The sequence below is a fragment of the Trichomonas vaginalis genome, chromosome III, assembly GCF_026262505.1.
Source record: "Trichomonas vaginalis G3 chromosome III, whole genome shotgun sequence".
Taxonomy (NCBI): Eukaryota; Parabasalia; order Trichomonadida; family Trichomonadidae; genus Trichomonas; species Trichomonas vaginalis.
The window spans coordinates 5275787-5293749 of record NC_067205.1 but is presented as its reverse complement, the minus strand read 5'-3'; the positions used below and the strand labels follow the sequence as shown (position 1 = coordinate 5293749).

Genomic DNA, 17963 nt, shown 5'->3' with positions numbered 1-17963 from the left:
ATGGCACATGGCAATGATGCACAAAGCGCGACGAACTTCTTGAGCTTTCAAGACTACAAAGAGAGAACAAATGTTTGACCTCGCTCAGTAATATTTTTGAAATGCAAATTGAAGGAAATTGCAAGCGTGAAGTTTGAATGGTACCAACAACCCTCAAGCAGTCAGACAAACATGCTGGATACTTCCCGTTCATAAACAGTCTGACATTAACCTGAACAGGTATGGAATTTAAATTCATTGAAAATTTGTCAATGACATCCTTTATCTTACATGTCTCAGGAAACTGGTCTTGTTACAGAATGAGAAATGAAGCTATCTTGCGTCATGTGTGAAACAAGGTAGCATTCCTCAGAGGTCAATTGGCAAAATGCAACCGTTGGCAAATGTCCAATACAGTCAACATTCCGACTGAGAAGGTTCTTCAGCATGACGATTTTGTTGTTTGACAAAGACTTACCATTGGTTTGAAGATTTGTATTTTCCACAACCATTCAGTTTTTGAACGAAAGTCTTACAACCCATTGTTCGAAGGCAAGTGCAACATTGTCGAGCTGTATACATTCTTTCGAGAGGTTTGTTTGGAAAATTCCAGATGACAAAGCTGACAGAAACTTTTGTAAAAGAGAAAAAGACTTTTCACTGTTACAAGCCCAAATGTGTTCCAGACAAAGTTTATAGGACAAAGAAGTACACAGTTACAAATAGGAGTTTTGGATTTGGTTCGGATACCAACCTGCAACAGAAACCTTCAATGAGTTGCAAAGAATTTCAGATCTATAACAAATTCCATTTGAGAATCCATTGATCGTCCAAATGTGTTATTGGAGAGATCAGAGTAGGTCGAAGGTTTTTATATGAAAAGGTTGTTTGACGATTGTTTATGAGATAACAGGCCGAGGTTTCTTCAGAAGAATAGAGATCGCTTGAATTTCCAAAAACTGGTCGTTGGATGGATAAGTTCGACTCAGATGAAAAAATATACTATGTCGACCTTAACGGCCGCATACATAGGTTCGTCAATATATCCCCGACTGGAATTTCAAACGAAGATGTTGCTTCCAGGAAGGCATATACAGTTGGAAAAGTCATACAACAACTGTATGATTTTTAGGAAAGCTTAAACCCAAACTTGCATGACACTCATGCTTATGAATTCGAATGGGGATATTCCTTAAGAACATCAAAGCGATGAAAAAGTAAACATTTATGAGAAGGTCGACAACTTTGTTGAACAGGTTTTCTCCTTCTTGTTTTGAAGTTACGAATTCACTCAAGGTCAAATGTGGCTTAGTAACAATTAAAACACTATGGTGGAACATTGTCTTACCCTCAGTTCGCAAACAAGTCCTTGACGAAGTAACAAATTCTTCTCCGAGTAAATCAAAGTCAAGGTTTAACTATGAGAACATTGACGCACTCATTGGAACGAAGAAGGTATAACAAACTCATTGAAATGGGAATGGTCGGTGAAAAGATGGGTCATTCAAGATTGACAAAATTTTTCACGCAGTTCATTCCTCTCCAGCGTAAGTACTCGGGGCATAACTTGAAGACGGCACGAAATAAAATTGCATGAAATAAAAAATTTTTATTCGAATTTGAATATAAAATGGGGACTATCTGGGAACAGGGAAAGGCTTATTTACTTGAGGAACAGGTAAAGGTGGTGGAGGTGGAGTGGTGCAACCAGGTCATTTATATCCTTCTAGCTAATTCCCGTTTTATTTCATGGTGCCTCGAGTCTTTGAATCGGACAGGTCGATTTACACATCTTGGGTCTCAAACTCATATATAACTGTTTGTCTGTATTTTTCACGACTATGGCACGAGAACAACAAACATTGACGCAAACGGACAAAGTGTCATTTCAAGATGGTCGCAGCCAATCGCTTCAGCACTTGAAGAAGCTTAGTTCCAAGGGAAGGTGTCTGGTGCAAGGCGGAGGTCATGAACTCTACGAGTCAGTTACATCCTAATGCGTGGAGGGACAAAATCGTCTGGATTGGCATAATTCTACCAATCCTCTGGGACGACCGTCACTCGCACTGGGATGACGAAGAGTCAATTAGGGGTCAGGAACTACTTCAAATTCTCATTAATTTAAGCTACTTAACTAAATAAACACTAAATTTACTGGTTTTCCCCTAAATAAAATTTTTTTACTTTAGAAACTCGAGGTTCTTCTAGGTTTGTGAGCTTGTCACCGTCAAGTGTGCTGACTTCGTCTTCTTGTTTGGATTGGAACAAAGTTGCATACCGAACAGCAAGCATTCCCATAAGAGCTAGGCATTGGTACGTAATTTCGAAGGGTAAGGGTCAAGTGTCCCAAGGTCTGTTTGAGGACTGGGGTAAGAACCTTGCCTTGTCGCTGTTGGGATTTGTAATGGGTAGGTTGGGAAATTTCGTAAGAGTCATCGCAAACAAGGGGTTTGCCAAACTTCTCTTCTTCGTGTTTCTCTTCTTCTCTTCTTCCTCTTCTTCTCTCTTTGATAATTTACCTCTTCAATTTGGTAACTACACGATTACGGGTGTTGGAGTATAGTAAGTAAATATGACTCATCTAAATCTGTTACGGTCAATCTAATTGTATCTCTTTCTATTTCCGTTCTTGTATGCGCAGCAAGTACACCCATGAAGCTTCTTTGTCTTTCCATCGTCAAAGTTACTGTAAAGGTCGACCAAGAATGTAATTTGACTTCTAAACTTCACGATACTTCTCATATTGCATATCTTGTTCTTTTCCATGGAGCATTTTGTCTTCACCCTTCCCTTTTTTCCTTCTCCAAAGGATGCAAATGTTCGTCATGTTTCCAGATAAATCTGCAAAAGCCGTCGTGTCCTTCAACTGAAGCTCAGAAACATCGAAAGCATCGCATAAGACGTTCTTCTTCTAAACTCTCGAGTCTGTTTGGATAATTGGCGCGCGGTTTCTAAGTCACATCTCGTAGCGAAGACCAGACAGTTTTCATAACTTTTTGGCTTTCCCTTCCGATATATTTAAACTTCTTCAAACTTTCCAACCATTATCTTCTAAACTCTGGCTTTTATTCTAGCAGACCTTCTGTCCATTCTTATATGGGGCATTTTTATAAAAATAAAAAAAATATTTTTTTTCTTTACTTTACATAACCACCTGCTCCATAAAGGTCTTCTGACGCCAACCCATAACCGCTAAATGAAGGTTGATGTGTTAGTTGGAAACTAAACTTTGGTTTTGGTTTATCTCACGTTTTTGTTTTCTTCTTCTATCGTGTTTCGTCACTTTTCGGTTTCCTGACTTTATTCACTTGCAAGAACAGTTGTGTCGTCAACATCTTCATAAATTCATATGCATTGTTTTGTTTCCTTTCAACTTTTGTGTATTGTTGTAAAGTTTAGATATTTCGAACTCTAAGTCAATGAGATGTCTTTATAATAACTGTTGGCAGTGAAGAAACTTTTCCATCTGTTGTCTCCGAAAGCTCCTTCAGACTTCAATATTTTATTTTGTGAGAGTCTGTTTCTTTTTGAGATACTAGCCGTTCATTTCATGAAAAGTGACTTTGTAGTTAGGTTTGTATTTCCAGACCTGGCACTTTCTTTATTTGAATTTTTTTCTTCATCTGTAAGTTACTTGAAACAGGTTTTTGACAATTGTTCTGAAACTTTTTGTTTGTGGTGTCAAATCTCCGTTCAACTCTCGTTCATCATCTCAGTAAAAAAATTTTTAGTTTGTTTGTTTTCCAACTGGTTGTTTAGTTTTTTAAGTCGTCTAAAAACTTCTTGAGTAAGGAAGAACTGAAAACACGTGGTTGTGATTACCTGCTGGAAGCGACAAATCCATCTTAGAGACCCATTTGTCTCAATGCTGATGTTCATTTTCATCTCAGTAAAAAATTAATTCCCAGTTTGAGGCGTTGAGGTTGGTTGTTGTTTACCCATTGTTGTGCATGTTATATCCTCTGTTTAACAGCAATCTTTCCCTTGTCCATTTAGTGCCCTCTTGTTATAGTAGTCAATTTGCTTTTTATAGGTAGTTTCCTGCTTGCTTCCTACAATTGTCCATCCATCCCTTAACTTTTCCTCTTGTTTCAGGATTTTGAATAAGATTTGCTTGATCTCGTGCTTTACCTCCCACCTTTCTGACGTTTGTATAATAGGTCTGTGCTTTCTCTTTCAGTATACCTAATTACTCAAATCTTCCTTCCAATTCCAAAAAATTTGTGCCGGACACCTGCTGGCTAGTGTTCCACTCGGGTAAAAATCTAATGTCAAACTCCTGCTAACGCGCCAAATAACCCATCTTATAGGATAAAAATGACGAATCCAAACAGAACCCCTATGTTCTTAAAGCACAAAGAAAGCAACCATGGTTAAAAAATCTTAGTTTCAACACCAATGCTTGGTTTATGGATATCTTTGGAAAACATTCGAGTATAGAGAAGATGACCACCATAACATGGTTATATTTGTCGGTCAAAAGCACAAATACTGTTAACCATACCATTATGCGTCCAAAAAATATTTAGAGTGAAACTGTCTTGACAATATTCGTTGACAAAATACCATCCAACAAAACTGACATCTGACTGTGAAAGTTCTTTCAAATCAGACGATATTAAAAACTATCTGCTGTTCAAAAAAATATAAACCAATATTCATTGTCGACCAAAACCATTCTGCTCTTGTTGTCATGACAGTTGTAAAAAATCTATAGAGACTTAAACCAACCAACAAGTGTGAGGTAGATGAAAATTGTCATATACACAGTATAGACACTTCTCCATGGCAAAAGATGAGACAAGTTTAAATATTTACAAAATAACGTAACAAAAAGGTTTCGGGAAACCACTCCCCGAAAAATGAAAAACAAACCCCGACTTAGAGAAAGACTATATATTTAATTAATTTAGTCAAAAGAGACAAACAGAAAGAATGCCAGGCTTTCAAACTTAAGAAAGTGACAAAGTAAAAATAGAAATACCTAAACCGCGAACCCATATGAAATACTATGGACTATGACAACAATGGGAACCCGACAGGTACTCACATTCGTGTCGTAAAAATGAAGAAAGTATACAAGAGAATATTATGAAGTTTTAGGCAAACATGGCAAAATACAGACTGCAAGCAGAAGATTAAAAACTATTGTCAGACCTCGTTTCAAACTTGTCAAAGTTCAAGGTGTATACTTTCAAAGACAGTCCTAACAAATATAAGACAACTCCTGACGAATTGCTAAAGAAGTTAAAATGACGACTAAGCATATTATACCATGCGTAAACTGTCATGTAAGTGGCATGTAGTCTTTACTTGTCCCGTTGTTTGTGTATACCCTGAAACGAAATGTGTATGGTTCCTTCTCCCTGAGTGTCACTCCAGTAAAATTTTAGCAAACTTAACGTCGTCTTTAACATCATATCCTTTACCTTTTGTCATTCCTGACCAATCCCAATATCTATGCTTATGCCAACCTGCTTTGAGATGTACTTAAATCTATGTAGTGATGTGTGCAGGTAAATTTTCACCTGAAATCGTTTACTTTCACCTGTTTCCTTTGAAGAGTTTGCCACAATACAAAAACCTGTCGACTATTTTTCCCATGCACCAACACCAAACATTACTTGAGGACCTCTTGCTTCCATAGATGTATAAATAGAACACTACTGGTTCATTAAATCAAACATATGAGATATTATAGGATTGTCTCTTTTGAAACTTAAAATATAGTGCAACTATTTCAGGTTTCTTCTGGTTCATGTCAGAATATTTTTTATAATATAATCTTATGTTTTCAGGGTAGGTAAAGTCTTGACTATAATATTTATTTCTTCATCTTCATAATAGTATACTATTCTCGTTTTTTCTATTGCATTATATCTTTTATATCTATAAAATCTAAATATAATGTTAGCTTTTGTTCATCTACATGTGGTGTTCTGACGTCATCTCCATAGTCATAATAATATGGTGCTGGAGCTGGGTCAGGCAATGTCATATCTGCCATTTCATAAACTCTTAATATTTCTTTTGTTCGTCTCCATATAAGTTTAAGTAGCAGTTGTTGTCTAATGGAACTTTAACTTGTGTACCATCGTCTTTTTATAGCTTACATACATTTCATTGTTATTTTTCGGAATGAGTTTATACCGTGTACCATTTTCTAAGGACTGTACCAACTGCCATCTAAAATATTTGTTTTCTTCATTGACAGAAAAGTCACCAACAATAGTTTCAATATTTTTTGTTCCTAGCAAACTTTGGTATATTTCATTGACATATGTTTATCTGCTTTATTTTCAGGCTAACGTTTAAGTCTGTTATTTCAGAAGATGTATGTGTATGTCCAACGGCACTTTTCCTGTTTAAGGTTTCTTGTAAGTTTGTAATATCAGATATAGAATGTGTATGTCAACGTCACTTTTCCTGTTTAAGGTTTCTTGTAAGTTTGTAATATTTGCAATGGTATGTGTATGTCCAACGTCACTTTTCCTGTTTAAGGTTTCTTGTAAGTTTTGTAATATTTGCAATGGTATGTGTATGTCCAACGTCACTTTTCCTGTTTAAGGTTTCTTGTAGTTTGTAATATTTGCAATGGTATGTGTTATGTCCAACGTCACTTTTCCTGTTAAGGTTTCTTGTAAGTTTGTAATATTTGCAATGGTATGTGTATGAGTCTTTTTAGAATATTCGTTTTCAGCTCTTGTCACCTTCACTTGACATTTTATTGTCAACATATTGTTTTGCCGCTAGTTCAGGATGAGTATTTCTTTTGTTGCATATGTTGCATCTGCTCTGTCATGTTCTTCTTGAACTTTTTCAATGACATACTCTTTGTCAGCTTTGTTGTCAACATCTGCTTTCGTTGCATATTTGCATCTGCTCTGTCATGTTCTTCTTGAACTTTTTCAATGACATATTCTTTGTCAGCTTTGTTGCCAACATCTGCTTTCAAAAGAAGTTCATCTATAGGTTTCTCGTTTAAAGTTCCTTTTGTTGGATTTATACAAACAGGATGGTTCTTACTGTCTTGAAACAGAAACTCATCTGTTCATTGGGTTTATCGTCAGTTTTAAGTTTCCTTCTTTCAATGACTCAGATATCTTAGAATAGTTTGAAAAGTTTGTTGTGTTCTTATTTAGAGCTTGCAAAATGAGTTGTCGGTTGTGTTGTATTTCTCTCATAGACGCTGTTTCTTTCGACATTTTTATTCTAGATAAAATATGCTTTCAATAGAAAAAGAAAATTCTAGAGTTGCTACAACTAAACCATTAGATGAACTTTTTACCAATGTCGGTCAAAAGTTTGAGACAGAGACCGTAAAGCACGAAGGCTATCGTTTTGACTACCCATTGAGATGGCTAAGAGACCCATCCGTCACAAAAGCTGTTGGCTTTCGTAGAATGAAGTTCATTTCAGAAGCCATACATGGTTTCCCATTTACGGTCGCTTTTGAAATTCGATACTATAACAAAGAGAAACGTACGTATGAGAAATTTGAACAGGGAAAACTTTTACAAGTGAATTTGCTTGTAAACTTAGAAACAACTCTTCAAGCTTTTCAAGAAAAAATAAACGATATCTAATCTCGAATATGCAAAACAGTACAACATTGACGAAGGAGAGTACCATCCGATATTATATATGACAGGAAAAATGCAACTGTTAAAATCAATAGAATAGAAGACCTTGGAGAAGACGTTTATATTTCTACAAAATATAACAACTTGGCATGGTATAGATTTTTGATGTTAAAATCAGCCTGCAGAATATCCAGTACACCCGAACTTTTATGAAGTCGAAAACCCTAATGGAACATATGAAAATGTTTTCGACTCAGATGCTATTATAGTTTCATGCTTCATTTTCTGGTGCACAAAACTCTTTTTATGCTTGGCAAATGACTTTTACGAAAAACCTACAAAGCTATATGAACCACCGAGTGGAAGTATTTCAGACTTCAAGTATGGTTTACTACAGATGGAAGAAAGAGAATAATTCCATTATACCACGCGTTTTACTTAGAACTTAGTTTCATATACAACTACTATCGAACGGTAAAAATATGATTTTTTAATACGGTTGAGGTGTTGGATTTGGTTGCCAACTAGACTTGGTGCAGGTTCAGGCTGTTGTATAACAGGAGCTTGCTCTTCTGGTTCAGGGTCTTTAGGTATAATACCAACGAACTGACCTACTCTTTTTGCCAATATTTTTGACTTCCGTTCCAAATTCCTCTTCCGACGGTTTTATTTCCATTCCATATACCTCTTCCAACATTTCGAAAGAAGTTTCCTATTCTTCCAAAGAAACCCATTTACTATATGTAAAAATCTAATGTCCACCTAGTCTCTTACGTTTCCTTCTGAGTTCCATAGCATTCTTTAACTGGAGCTCATACATTCTATTTCTCCTCTGGTAGAAAACATACTCTGGGTCAACTCCTGTGTTCGCGTCATCTGCATAGAGTTGTTTATATCCCATTCGGGTTTGTATAAAACTCTTTCCATCTCATATATGCATACCATGGTTGGCAAACCTAACGCAGCGTCATTTGACATGGCAGTTTGCATTTGTACATCTGTTGGCACTTGACCATAGTTTGCCATTGCAGTTTGTATTCTAACTTCATTTGGAATATTCTCTGGGTTTGGTTGTCCAGGTTGCTGTGCATTCGCTAAGTTCTGTGCGTCCATTTAATATTAGATAAAAATATCTCTTACGAGTACATATGCTGAACATTTGCAGGCATTGGTTCATCTTCATATTCTCTATATCTTTCTGCCACGTCAAATAAGTAAATGACACAATGGAAAAAACCTAAAACAAGTAGTCCTATTTCAAACCACATTTACTTACTAGTAAAATTTCTTTGTTATGACACTTTCTCCAGTTTATAGGACCTCTCTCATATTCTATTCTTATCGTATCTAAACTCATAGTCATGTATGTCCTCTAACCATCTCATGACACTTTCCAAACCACTTTTATCGGATGTAAAGTAAAAGCATGGATGGTTATGTAAAACGTCTAAAGTTTCTAAAGAGTCTCTCAAAGTCCAGTCTACTTGGTATTGAAAATCCCATGTGTTAAAGAACGCGGGTCCACTATAAAGAAAACATTTTCCTTGTCTTTATATTTTTCATACAACTCTGTCCAATGACATCTCACAAACTCTATACCCTCAATATATTTTTCTATGTTCTCTTTGAAAACATTTGTATAGTTAAGATATAAAACTTTTGACATAAGTGTTTCAATGTCATGAACTCTTATAGCACCACTATATAATAGTCTAGCAGATATACTATCCCAGTCAATATACTCTGCCTTTTCAAAACTCTCTGACAGTATTTTTCTTATCTAATGGTATACGTTCCATCTTACCTATAGGTATCTTTTCTTTTAACTCACTCAATATTTTGTTTGTGTCTGGTATATGTTTGAGACGGTTCATATAGTTGTCGAAGTCATTGCATATAATCTTTGAGTCAGGAAATACAGTATGGCACAAATGAGATATATAGAAACTTCCACCGAACAAATCTACAAATGTTAGACCATTCGGTAGTTTCTTAAGTTCTCTCAATAGAATATCTTTACATCTACTCTTATTTCCAAAGAAGGGTAACGGTGGTTTTGTAAAATTCATTTTATATATATAATAAAAATGTTTTTTCCTGAAAAGTGACAGAAAAGTGACGGGGGGCTAGAGGGCACGAAGTGCCTGGAAGCCCCACTACCTTTTTTTTTTTTTTTTTTTTTTTATTATTCATTACATACATTTAAAAAAACTTGTTAAAAATGAAATTAAAAAATTATGTTTATTATTACGCTGTGAATGTGTCAACAGCGGTCATGCCTGTATCTGTATCCCATATTTGCCACAACCTTTCTGTATCTGCATTTGTGTATTTCGGTTTCAGCTGATACATTTGATTTGGCGTGTAATTTGTTCCAGTTAATGGATTAATTGGGAGATCTTCATGCGGTGTGTTATTATTGTACTCCCAAATAAAGGCAGGAATAGCCTGAATGCTTTGGCAGCGCTCCAATGTCGGCCAGAATCTCTCAATCTTCCCATTTTGGTAGGGAGAATGAGAGTCTGTATGCCGCCATTGGACGCCCCAAAGATCAAGTAGATCTTGAAAGGCGCCCCTATTTTCTGAACCGTTGTCGGTCCAGAAACAATAAGGGGCGCCAAATTCAATGAAGGCGGAAGCCGCAACGTTCGCTGTCGTCGCTGCCAGCATATCTGGTATTTGTATACACGCTAGGACTTTGCGGCTAAAATCGTCGATTATGCCATAAATATACTGGCCACGAACACCCCTAAAATAATGAACATCTGCGTGCCAGATAAGATTGGGTGAAAGCGCCCAATATCTTACTGCTGTTTCTGGCCCGGCATGCTCTAATCGCGTCTTGGTGAAATGATTTTCTTTGAAGTATCTGCGTACTTCTCTATAAGATACATCAATTTGTTGTAATTTCAAACGTTTCCATTGTTTTGTTTGACCACAGGGAAAGGCCCAGTGGTCATGTATCACAGCAAGAGCTTTGATTTGGTCGTAGGGATTGACCCTACGACCTTTCTTGCCTTTAGGCAATGGGATATTCTGTAAGCTAAATTGATTTTGTAAAAAAGATTTTGAAACATCTAAATATTTGAAATCATTTGATTGAAGGGTTGGGGCGATGGGAACATGGGTGCAAGCTTCTTCCCATGTCATTTTACCTTCTTCAATCTGATTGGAAATACCAATTAGGTAAATTCGATCGACATACCCTTTGTAAGGATTCATTCTAATGAAGTACGTTAACAATCAAAATATTCTATAAGTGTCTAGTATGGAATTCAAAAGAAAATAGAAAATGGTAACGTAAATAAACGTATTATGAAATAATTTATAATTAAAATGAAAAAAAGAAAAAATAATAAGTAAAGTGACTGGAAATGAAAATGAAAATCAGTGTACAGTTTTATTTTTTTCTCGCTGTGAAACGTATTCGGTCTTTTTTTTAAAAATTAATTTTTTGTTAGAGATAAGAGCTAAAACTCGGTAAACAACTTCTTTATGTCTAGAAAATTCTATCTTGCCTTTTATTTTTTTCTCGCTGTGAAACGTATTCGGTCTTTTTTTTAAAAATTAATTTTTTTGTTAGAGATAAGAGCTAAAACTCGGTAAACAACTTCTTTATGTCTAGAAAATTCTATCTTGCCTTTTATTTTTTTCTCGCTGTGAAACGTATTCGGTCTTTTTTTTAAAAATTAATTTTTTGTTAGAGATAAGAGCTAAAACTCGGTAAACAACTTCTTTATGTCTAGAAAATTCTATCTTGCCTTTTATTTTTTTCTCGCTGTGAAACGTATTCGGTCTTTTTTTTAAAAATTAATTTTTTGTTAGAGATAAGAGCTAAAACTCGGTAAACAACTTCTTTATGTCTAGAAAATTCTATCTTGCCTTTTATTTTTTTCTCGCTGTGAAACGTATTCGGTCTTTTTTTTAAAAATTAATTTTTTGTTAGAGATAAGAACTAAAACTCGGTAAACAACTTCTTTATGTCTAGAAAATTTAACATTCGTCTCCCATTTTTATATATTTGGTTTAGAATGTTCGAAAATGCGTAATATGGTCATTAATATTAATTGAAAAGAACCTTGAATTAATTCAATCTGATCTCACAAAATATTTTAAATTACAAACTTTGTAGTTTGAATAGATAATTGGTATTAAACTCATATAACTAGTTTATTTTTGAATGAAAATTATTTGAATTTATTCAATTTTGTGAATTTTCCTTCAAAAATCAAGTTTAAATATCTTATTTGCCATATAATTATAAATACAATGAAACATATTCGAAATTGAAAAGAATGACTTTTTCTGTTCTTTCAGTCATTCAATTTGAATTTTGCAATATTGGATTTCTCATTAAATAGCTATTAAAAACAACAAGCAATTTAACTTACTTTCAAATTTATTTGTGTTATATTCAATCTTCTCAAAACTTATAATTTTCGGCTATAGCATGATTATATGCTATATAATATAATAAACCCATAATAGTATCATTCTTTCAATTATTTGAAGAGAAAACCGAAAAAATCTATTTTCGGTCTATAACAAAAAAATATGCTAGATTCGAAACAAAATATGAAACATTAATTTTTATTAAGATGCAAAAGATATAAATCATACAAAATTAAGTTATATTCTAAACGAATTAAATTGAGAAATCTGAAATTGACGTTTCCAACAACGCTTCATCAAGATAGTCAATATCAGTACTCCTAAGAATCTTTTGAATTCCTTCCAACAATAACTCTCTCTTTTTCTCATCTTCTTTCGACTTCTTTACTTCTCTTATTTGTCTGCTTCTAATTGCCTTTGGTGAGCTGCCATTCATTACATGTAAATAATGATATCTGCATTGAACATCCGTTCTTGTCCCAAGATATGCTGCGATTTTGATCCATGAAGCTCCATGAATATGATAAGCAATTTCCAGCATCTCTTCTTCTTCAGGAGTCCATGGAGCCTTATTGATCATTGGATTGACAGTCCTGTCCCATCTCTGAGAGCATTGATTTTTTGTTCTTCCATTTCCAACAAATTTTGCTACTTTTTCAAAATCTCCGTTGCATAAATAGACTCCCATAATTAATCTTTGATCTTCATAGGCCGACCATTGCCATATACCTTTCTTTTTCCTAAAAGACGGGTCATATCTTTCATATTTTGGATAATTTTTAACTCTATCTTTTGCTGTGCCAATTATCTCTGCAACATATTCAACAGGTCTTGGATTCATAGAATAACGACTGCATTCTATTAATGCATCCCGTAAATTCATTTTGCCACAACAAACTTGGTGGAACAACTCTTTATAGCGGCAAAGAATCTCTGGATCTGTAATACCTAAAGTATTGGCCATTTTTAGTCCACATAATTCAACACAGTTTGGCATATTGGTCATTATTAAAATGAAAATAAATTTGATTTCAAATATTTCTGAAATTTTTGTGAGACTATTGAATTTTATTCAAATGAGTTTTTAGACAAAAGCCTTTTATTAGAAACATGCAAATGATTTTATCAAAAATTATCAACGAATATTTGATGCTCTCAAAAATTAGCGTGCCTCAGATTCAAATTATATGAGTAACATTTTGCAAAAGGGACTTAAGGGTGCACACGAGAGGATCATGTAAACTTCAGAATTTAGAACCTTATTTTTAGGCATTATCTTGGCTACCTATTTAGGCTCGAAAAGCAAAAAATATCAAAAAATACAACTTGACTCCATTATGACCCTTTCATGGAGGTAGTTTTTATCCGCTAGTATTTTCCCTTTGAATCTCTTTACAATTCGAAATCAAATTCAAAACTCAGTAGAAGAAAGGAAGAATCGACTTACTACGGTTGTAATACGAATAAATACATATATTTAATTATTTTTATTTACATAATAATTGTTTGAAGCTCATATTCCATCAAATTTTTAAATAAAAACATTAAAATTTTGAAAATGTTCATATATTTTAATAGGGTTTTGGCACTTTATTGAGGAATTACTACATACATAGTCGAACTGAACTTGACATTTTGAAATTTAAATTATTTATCAAAATTAAAATTTAACTTGAAATTTATAATTATTTAGTCATATTTTGCATAATTCTAAGTAGATTTTGTAAAAAATCAAGAAAGAAAAATTTTAACGTGCTTTATTTTTTCTTTTTTATAATAATACATATTATTATATAATTAACATATTCATAATGTTTCACCCTTTCAAAAATATAATCCTCCTCCTCCTCTCAAATAAACGTACATACGGGTGGCCTCTTTTTTCAAAAAATTAAAATTTGAAATTTTGGGCTCAAATATTAGAGATTTTTTCAATCTTCAACGATATATGTTGTCTATATCAGACCTCCTTTCTTTTTGATACTTAACATTGTTCCTAAATCTTAGCCGTTAAGGCTGTTCTGAAAATATTTTTTTTTCGAAAAAATTCGAAAAAAATTCTTAAAATTCAAAAATCCCTTAATTCCTGAGGATTTTGGAAAAAAGTTTTTACATGAACATGTGTATATTATATGAAGTATATTGATAAGGTAAAAATCAAATTTTATTGCATATTCATCGAGAAAATAAACTAACGAATCCCTCAAAATTGAGAGGGTAATCCTCCTCCTCTCAAATAAACGTACATACGGGTGCACCCTTAAATTCATAGTTTCGTTCGAAATCGAATTTCACATAATCTTATTTTTCATAATAAATTCCGATGATAACAATTAGTGAATAGATTTATTGCATACAGGATTAATTCAAACAAAAATTAAGCCTCAATTTCAATAAGATATAAAATTCAGTTCAAAAAGGATACAAAAATCAAAAAATCAAGAGAGATATGATACCTATAGAAGATTCATCTCATTCCATATCTGCTCAAAGAAATATTGTATAAAATGTTTTTATTTTCAAATTATGGTGATGCTTTTTATCAATATTAAAAAAGATTATGTTTTTGGAGCTATCTATGAAACATAGACTATGATTTCAGTGAGCTTCAGAAAATATTTATATGGGATGACGGTTCAATTTTTGAGTTTATTAAAAATTATTCGATACATTCAAAAAAATTTATTTCACAAATACATTTTTCTAATTTAGGCATGACTCATATAAAAGGACAATATTTTAAACTAAGAAATTCAATGATTGCGGTTATTCAAATCCAATTTTTGTCGTCATATCAATTTTGAAAATACCTTCAAAAAATTGAAGCATTTTATGAATCATTTGAGAATTTCATTTGATCTTGAACAACGGTTCTGCTACAGACAATTCCTTGCGTGCAATCATTAAGTTGTTCATGTTATTAATTGTAAATTTCTATGATAAATATAATTTCCCAAAACATTCAGGTTTAGCCCAATACCCATGCCATATATTTAATATTACACATTGACCCATTGTTTAAAGGATTATATTAATGATATTCACAATTAATATTTTATATTTCAAAATAAAATCATTTTATTATTATAAGCAAGTATCTGGATGATTGTTAATCAATACATACTTCCGGAATGTGGGTTAATATTTTAGAAATTTGAAAAAAATATCTTTCAAATTGTAAATTTATCGAATCAACGAGAGAGTCTAAATAATGCCATATCGAGATATGTTTTAAAGAATTATTCAATTACAGGAAAGCAGAGCTGAAATATTCATTGTATTATTTTTTTAAATCAATAATGATAATTTACCGAAATACCGAACAACACAAATCATATACAATACATTTATCTCTCATTATATGCATTCTACCTTAATTTAGATAAAGATTTCAATAAAAATACGAATGATAGGAAAATTTCATATCATTATAAACATTTTTTGGAAAAGCAATCCAGTAATGATGTACAATAGCCATGTTTCAGATGTATCATCTTTGATGAGAAAAGTGCCAAGCTGAAAAAAATGACTCCCCGAACCAGTGCTCAGCACAAAGTTCGGAAGGCGATGAGGGCATTACGCGTATTATCAGATCAAACAGCTGTTCATCGAAAAAAATTTGAGTTCGTCCTAAATCAGCTTGATAAATTTGCAAATTGGTACGATGAACAGCCTGAAAATGATGTGATAGCAAGAGAAGAAATGAGATCCATAAAGAAAATGATTGGATGCTTTAGTGATTTTAAAAATTTACTTGCTCTTTATATAATTCAAACTTGGACAGTCCCTACGCTAGAAAATCCAGCAAATTTCGTTTACGAACAAATAAAAACGCTTATTAATACGCTTCGTGATGCAATTGATCCATTAAATCACGAAATTTCGTTAAATTTTGATCCCGAAAGCTCAGAACTTCAATTATATCATGTATATGATTTGCGTGCAATCTGTGCATCATTTGCTGCATTTCTTCAATCCGAAACAGAAGATACAGATCTAATTAATCAAATCCAAAACAGATTTACAGATATTACGGAATCTTTAGCACTTTTAGATCATACAAAGGATGAAGGCAGCCGTATGTTTTCTCCCATCCCTATAAATTACCAACAATGGCGAGTTTTTATTGATGATTTCGAAATTGAAGAAGAAATTGGTCATGGACTCTCAGCAGTTGTCTACAAAGGTACTTATAAGAAAACAGGCGAGAAAGTCGCTCTCAAACGCTTTAAATTTGTAAATTTGAATGGATCAAATTTACAATTATTCCAAAGAGAGGTTGCAGTCCTTGCTGTCTTAAATAAAATATCCCATCCATGTCTAATACGATTTATAGGTGCTACAGACGTGCCTCCTTACACGATTATCACCGAATTCATGCCAAATAAATCTTTATTTGATGATTGCAGGAAAAATCACAAAATGTCGGCCACACAATACACCATTGCAGCCTACGACATTGCCAGAGGCATGCAGTACCTCCACGCATGCCAAATTGTTCACAGAGACCTGAAATCTTTGAACATTTTACTAGATAACAACTACAAGATCAGAATTTGCGATTTCGGATTCGCAAAATCGTTTAACGATGACGATACATTCAAAGCACAAACCGTCGGAACAACACAATGGATGGCTCCGGAAATTTTAGTTTCATCTCACAAATTTACGTCGAAAATCGATGTCTACGCGTACGGAATTCTTCTTGTTGAGCTCCTGACCAAGAAAAGACCGTATCCAGGCATGGACGACAAGAAAGAATTGGCTCATAAAATTGTCGAAGAAGGATTGCGGCCAAAACTGAAAAAGAACACTCCACCGCTCCTAAAAGACCTAATCACGCAATGCTGGGACGCCAATCCTGACGTAAGACCAACTTTTGACGAAATTGTCCAAAGATTTGAGAACTTAGAAATATATTTTCCAGGAACAGACATACAGGCCGTGAAGTCCTACATCATGGAGAACAGGACAGTCGCGGAAAAACTGTACGCAGAATGGAATTCCGCAATGAAAAACGTAAAGTTCAATCATCTCCCTCTTGAACAGCTAGCCATGCAATTCTACAACAAAACATTACCCCCTGAACTGGTTGGTGATCTCTGGGCGATCCTTTTTGAAACAGGAATCCAACATGACCAGAAATATATTATAAAATTGCTAAAATTCTTTGCAGGAACATCAAAACTCAAAGAGTCAGCTGCATATTTGCGTAATTTACCAACAAATTCTGTTCCTGAAGAAGTTTTAATTCCATACATCGAAGAAATCCCAACAGGATCACTTGATTCAGATACAAATATTATTATTGCTGCTTGTAAGAACGGATTAGCTAGTATGGCTGTTATTTATTCGAATTCTGACCAAAATTTATTATTATCTCTCGAAGTTTTGGCAAGTACTAAGTATAATCCGAAGCTAGCCATTGCAATAGCCGATAAATGTGTCAAAGCGCTCTCATCTGATAACAAATCCCTCAAAATTGCGGCAATAAGATGGTTATTAGGACTAAAATCTGCAAAAAGGTTATCAGATGAGATAATACTTGATCTTATTAAGTCAGACGATGAATCACAGCGAATGCTTGGCTATTTGGCCGCATCTGAAAGTCCGAGAAAAATTGTTTTGCCAGAACTCCTCAAAAAGATACCAGATAAAGATGCAGAGTTTGCTTGCTTGGCTGCATGCTATAATTCTGACTTAGCTCTTGAAATTTTGAATCAAGTTCCATTTATCGACGATTTACAGTTCTGTGCTAAAATTTTGGCCATTTCTTATCAGTTTATGAGCGTTAGAAAGCTCGCAATGAACCTTGCAATTGATCCAAAGTTCAAAGAGTCTTCACAAGATACTTTTGATCTTTTATCAAAGGTTTTTCATATTAAAAAATAGTTTTATACGGTTTTGTATTGTAAATATCCTCTTTTTATTTTTAATAAATTCTCGTTATTAATTTTTTCTTTGTTTTTCTTGGATTTGGCATTTCAAAACCTTTTATATTGCAGAGAT

General features: G+C 33.8%; 2 protein-coding genes and 1 pseudogene across 3 annotated transcripts, besides 3 other annotated features; 1 reads left to right on the top strand and 2 right to left on the bottom strand.

The window, feature by feature from the left end:
* Window positions 1–5238: 5238 nt before the first annotated feature.
* Window positions 5239–7184, bottom strand: TVAGG3_0645810 (annotated as a pseudogene). Its single transcript has one exon. A coding segment is annotated over exon 1 (1946 nt).
* A 2628-nt stretch (window positions 7185–9812) lies between these two features.
* Window positions 9813–10784: a mobile genetic element.
* A 485-nt stretch (window positions 10785–11269) lies between these two features.
* Window positions 11270–12107: a mobile genetic element.
* A 100-nt stretch (window positions 12108–12207) lies between these two features.
* On the bottom strand, window positions 12208–12960 carry TVAGG3_0645780 (RNA polymerase II transcription regulator recruiting protein; the record flags this gene model as incomplete). The annotated part of the gene is made up of 1 exon (XM_001303098.1): window positions 12208–12960. One exon carries the CDS (start codon window positions 12958–12960, stop codon window positions 12208–12210), a length of 753 nt encoding a protein of 250 aa, XP_001303099.1.
* Window positions 12961–13170: 210 nt separating this feature from the next.
* Window positions 13171–14214: a mobile genetic element.
* A 1263-nt stretch (window positions 14215–15477) lies between these two features.
* TVAGG3_0645760 (protein kinase protein) lies at window positions 15478–17874 on the top strand (the record flags this gene model as incomplete). The annotated part of the gene is made up of 1 exon (XM_001303099.1): window positions 15480–17846. The coding sequence occupies one exon, from the start codon at window positions 15480–15482 to the stop codon at window positions 17844–17846; it is 2367 nt and encodes a 788-aa protein (XP_001303100.1).
* Between the last annotated feature and the right edge of the window lie 89 nt (window positions 17875–17963).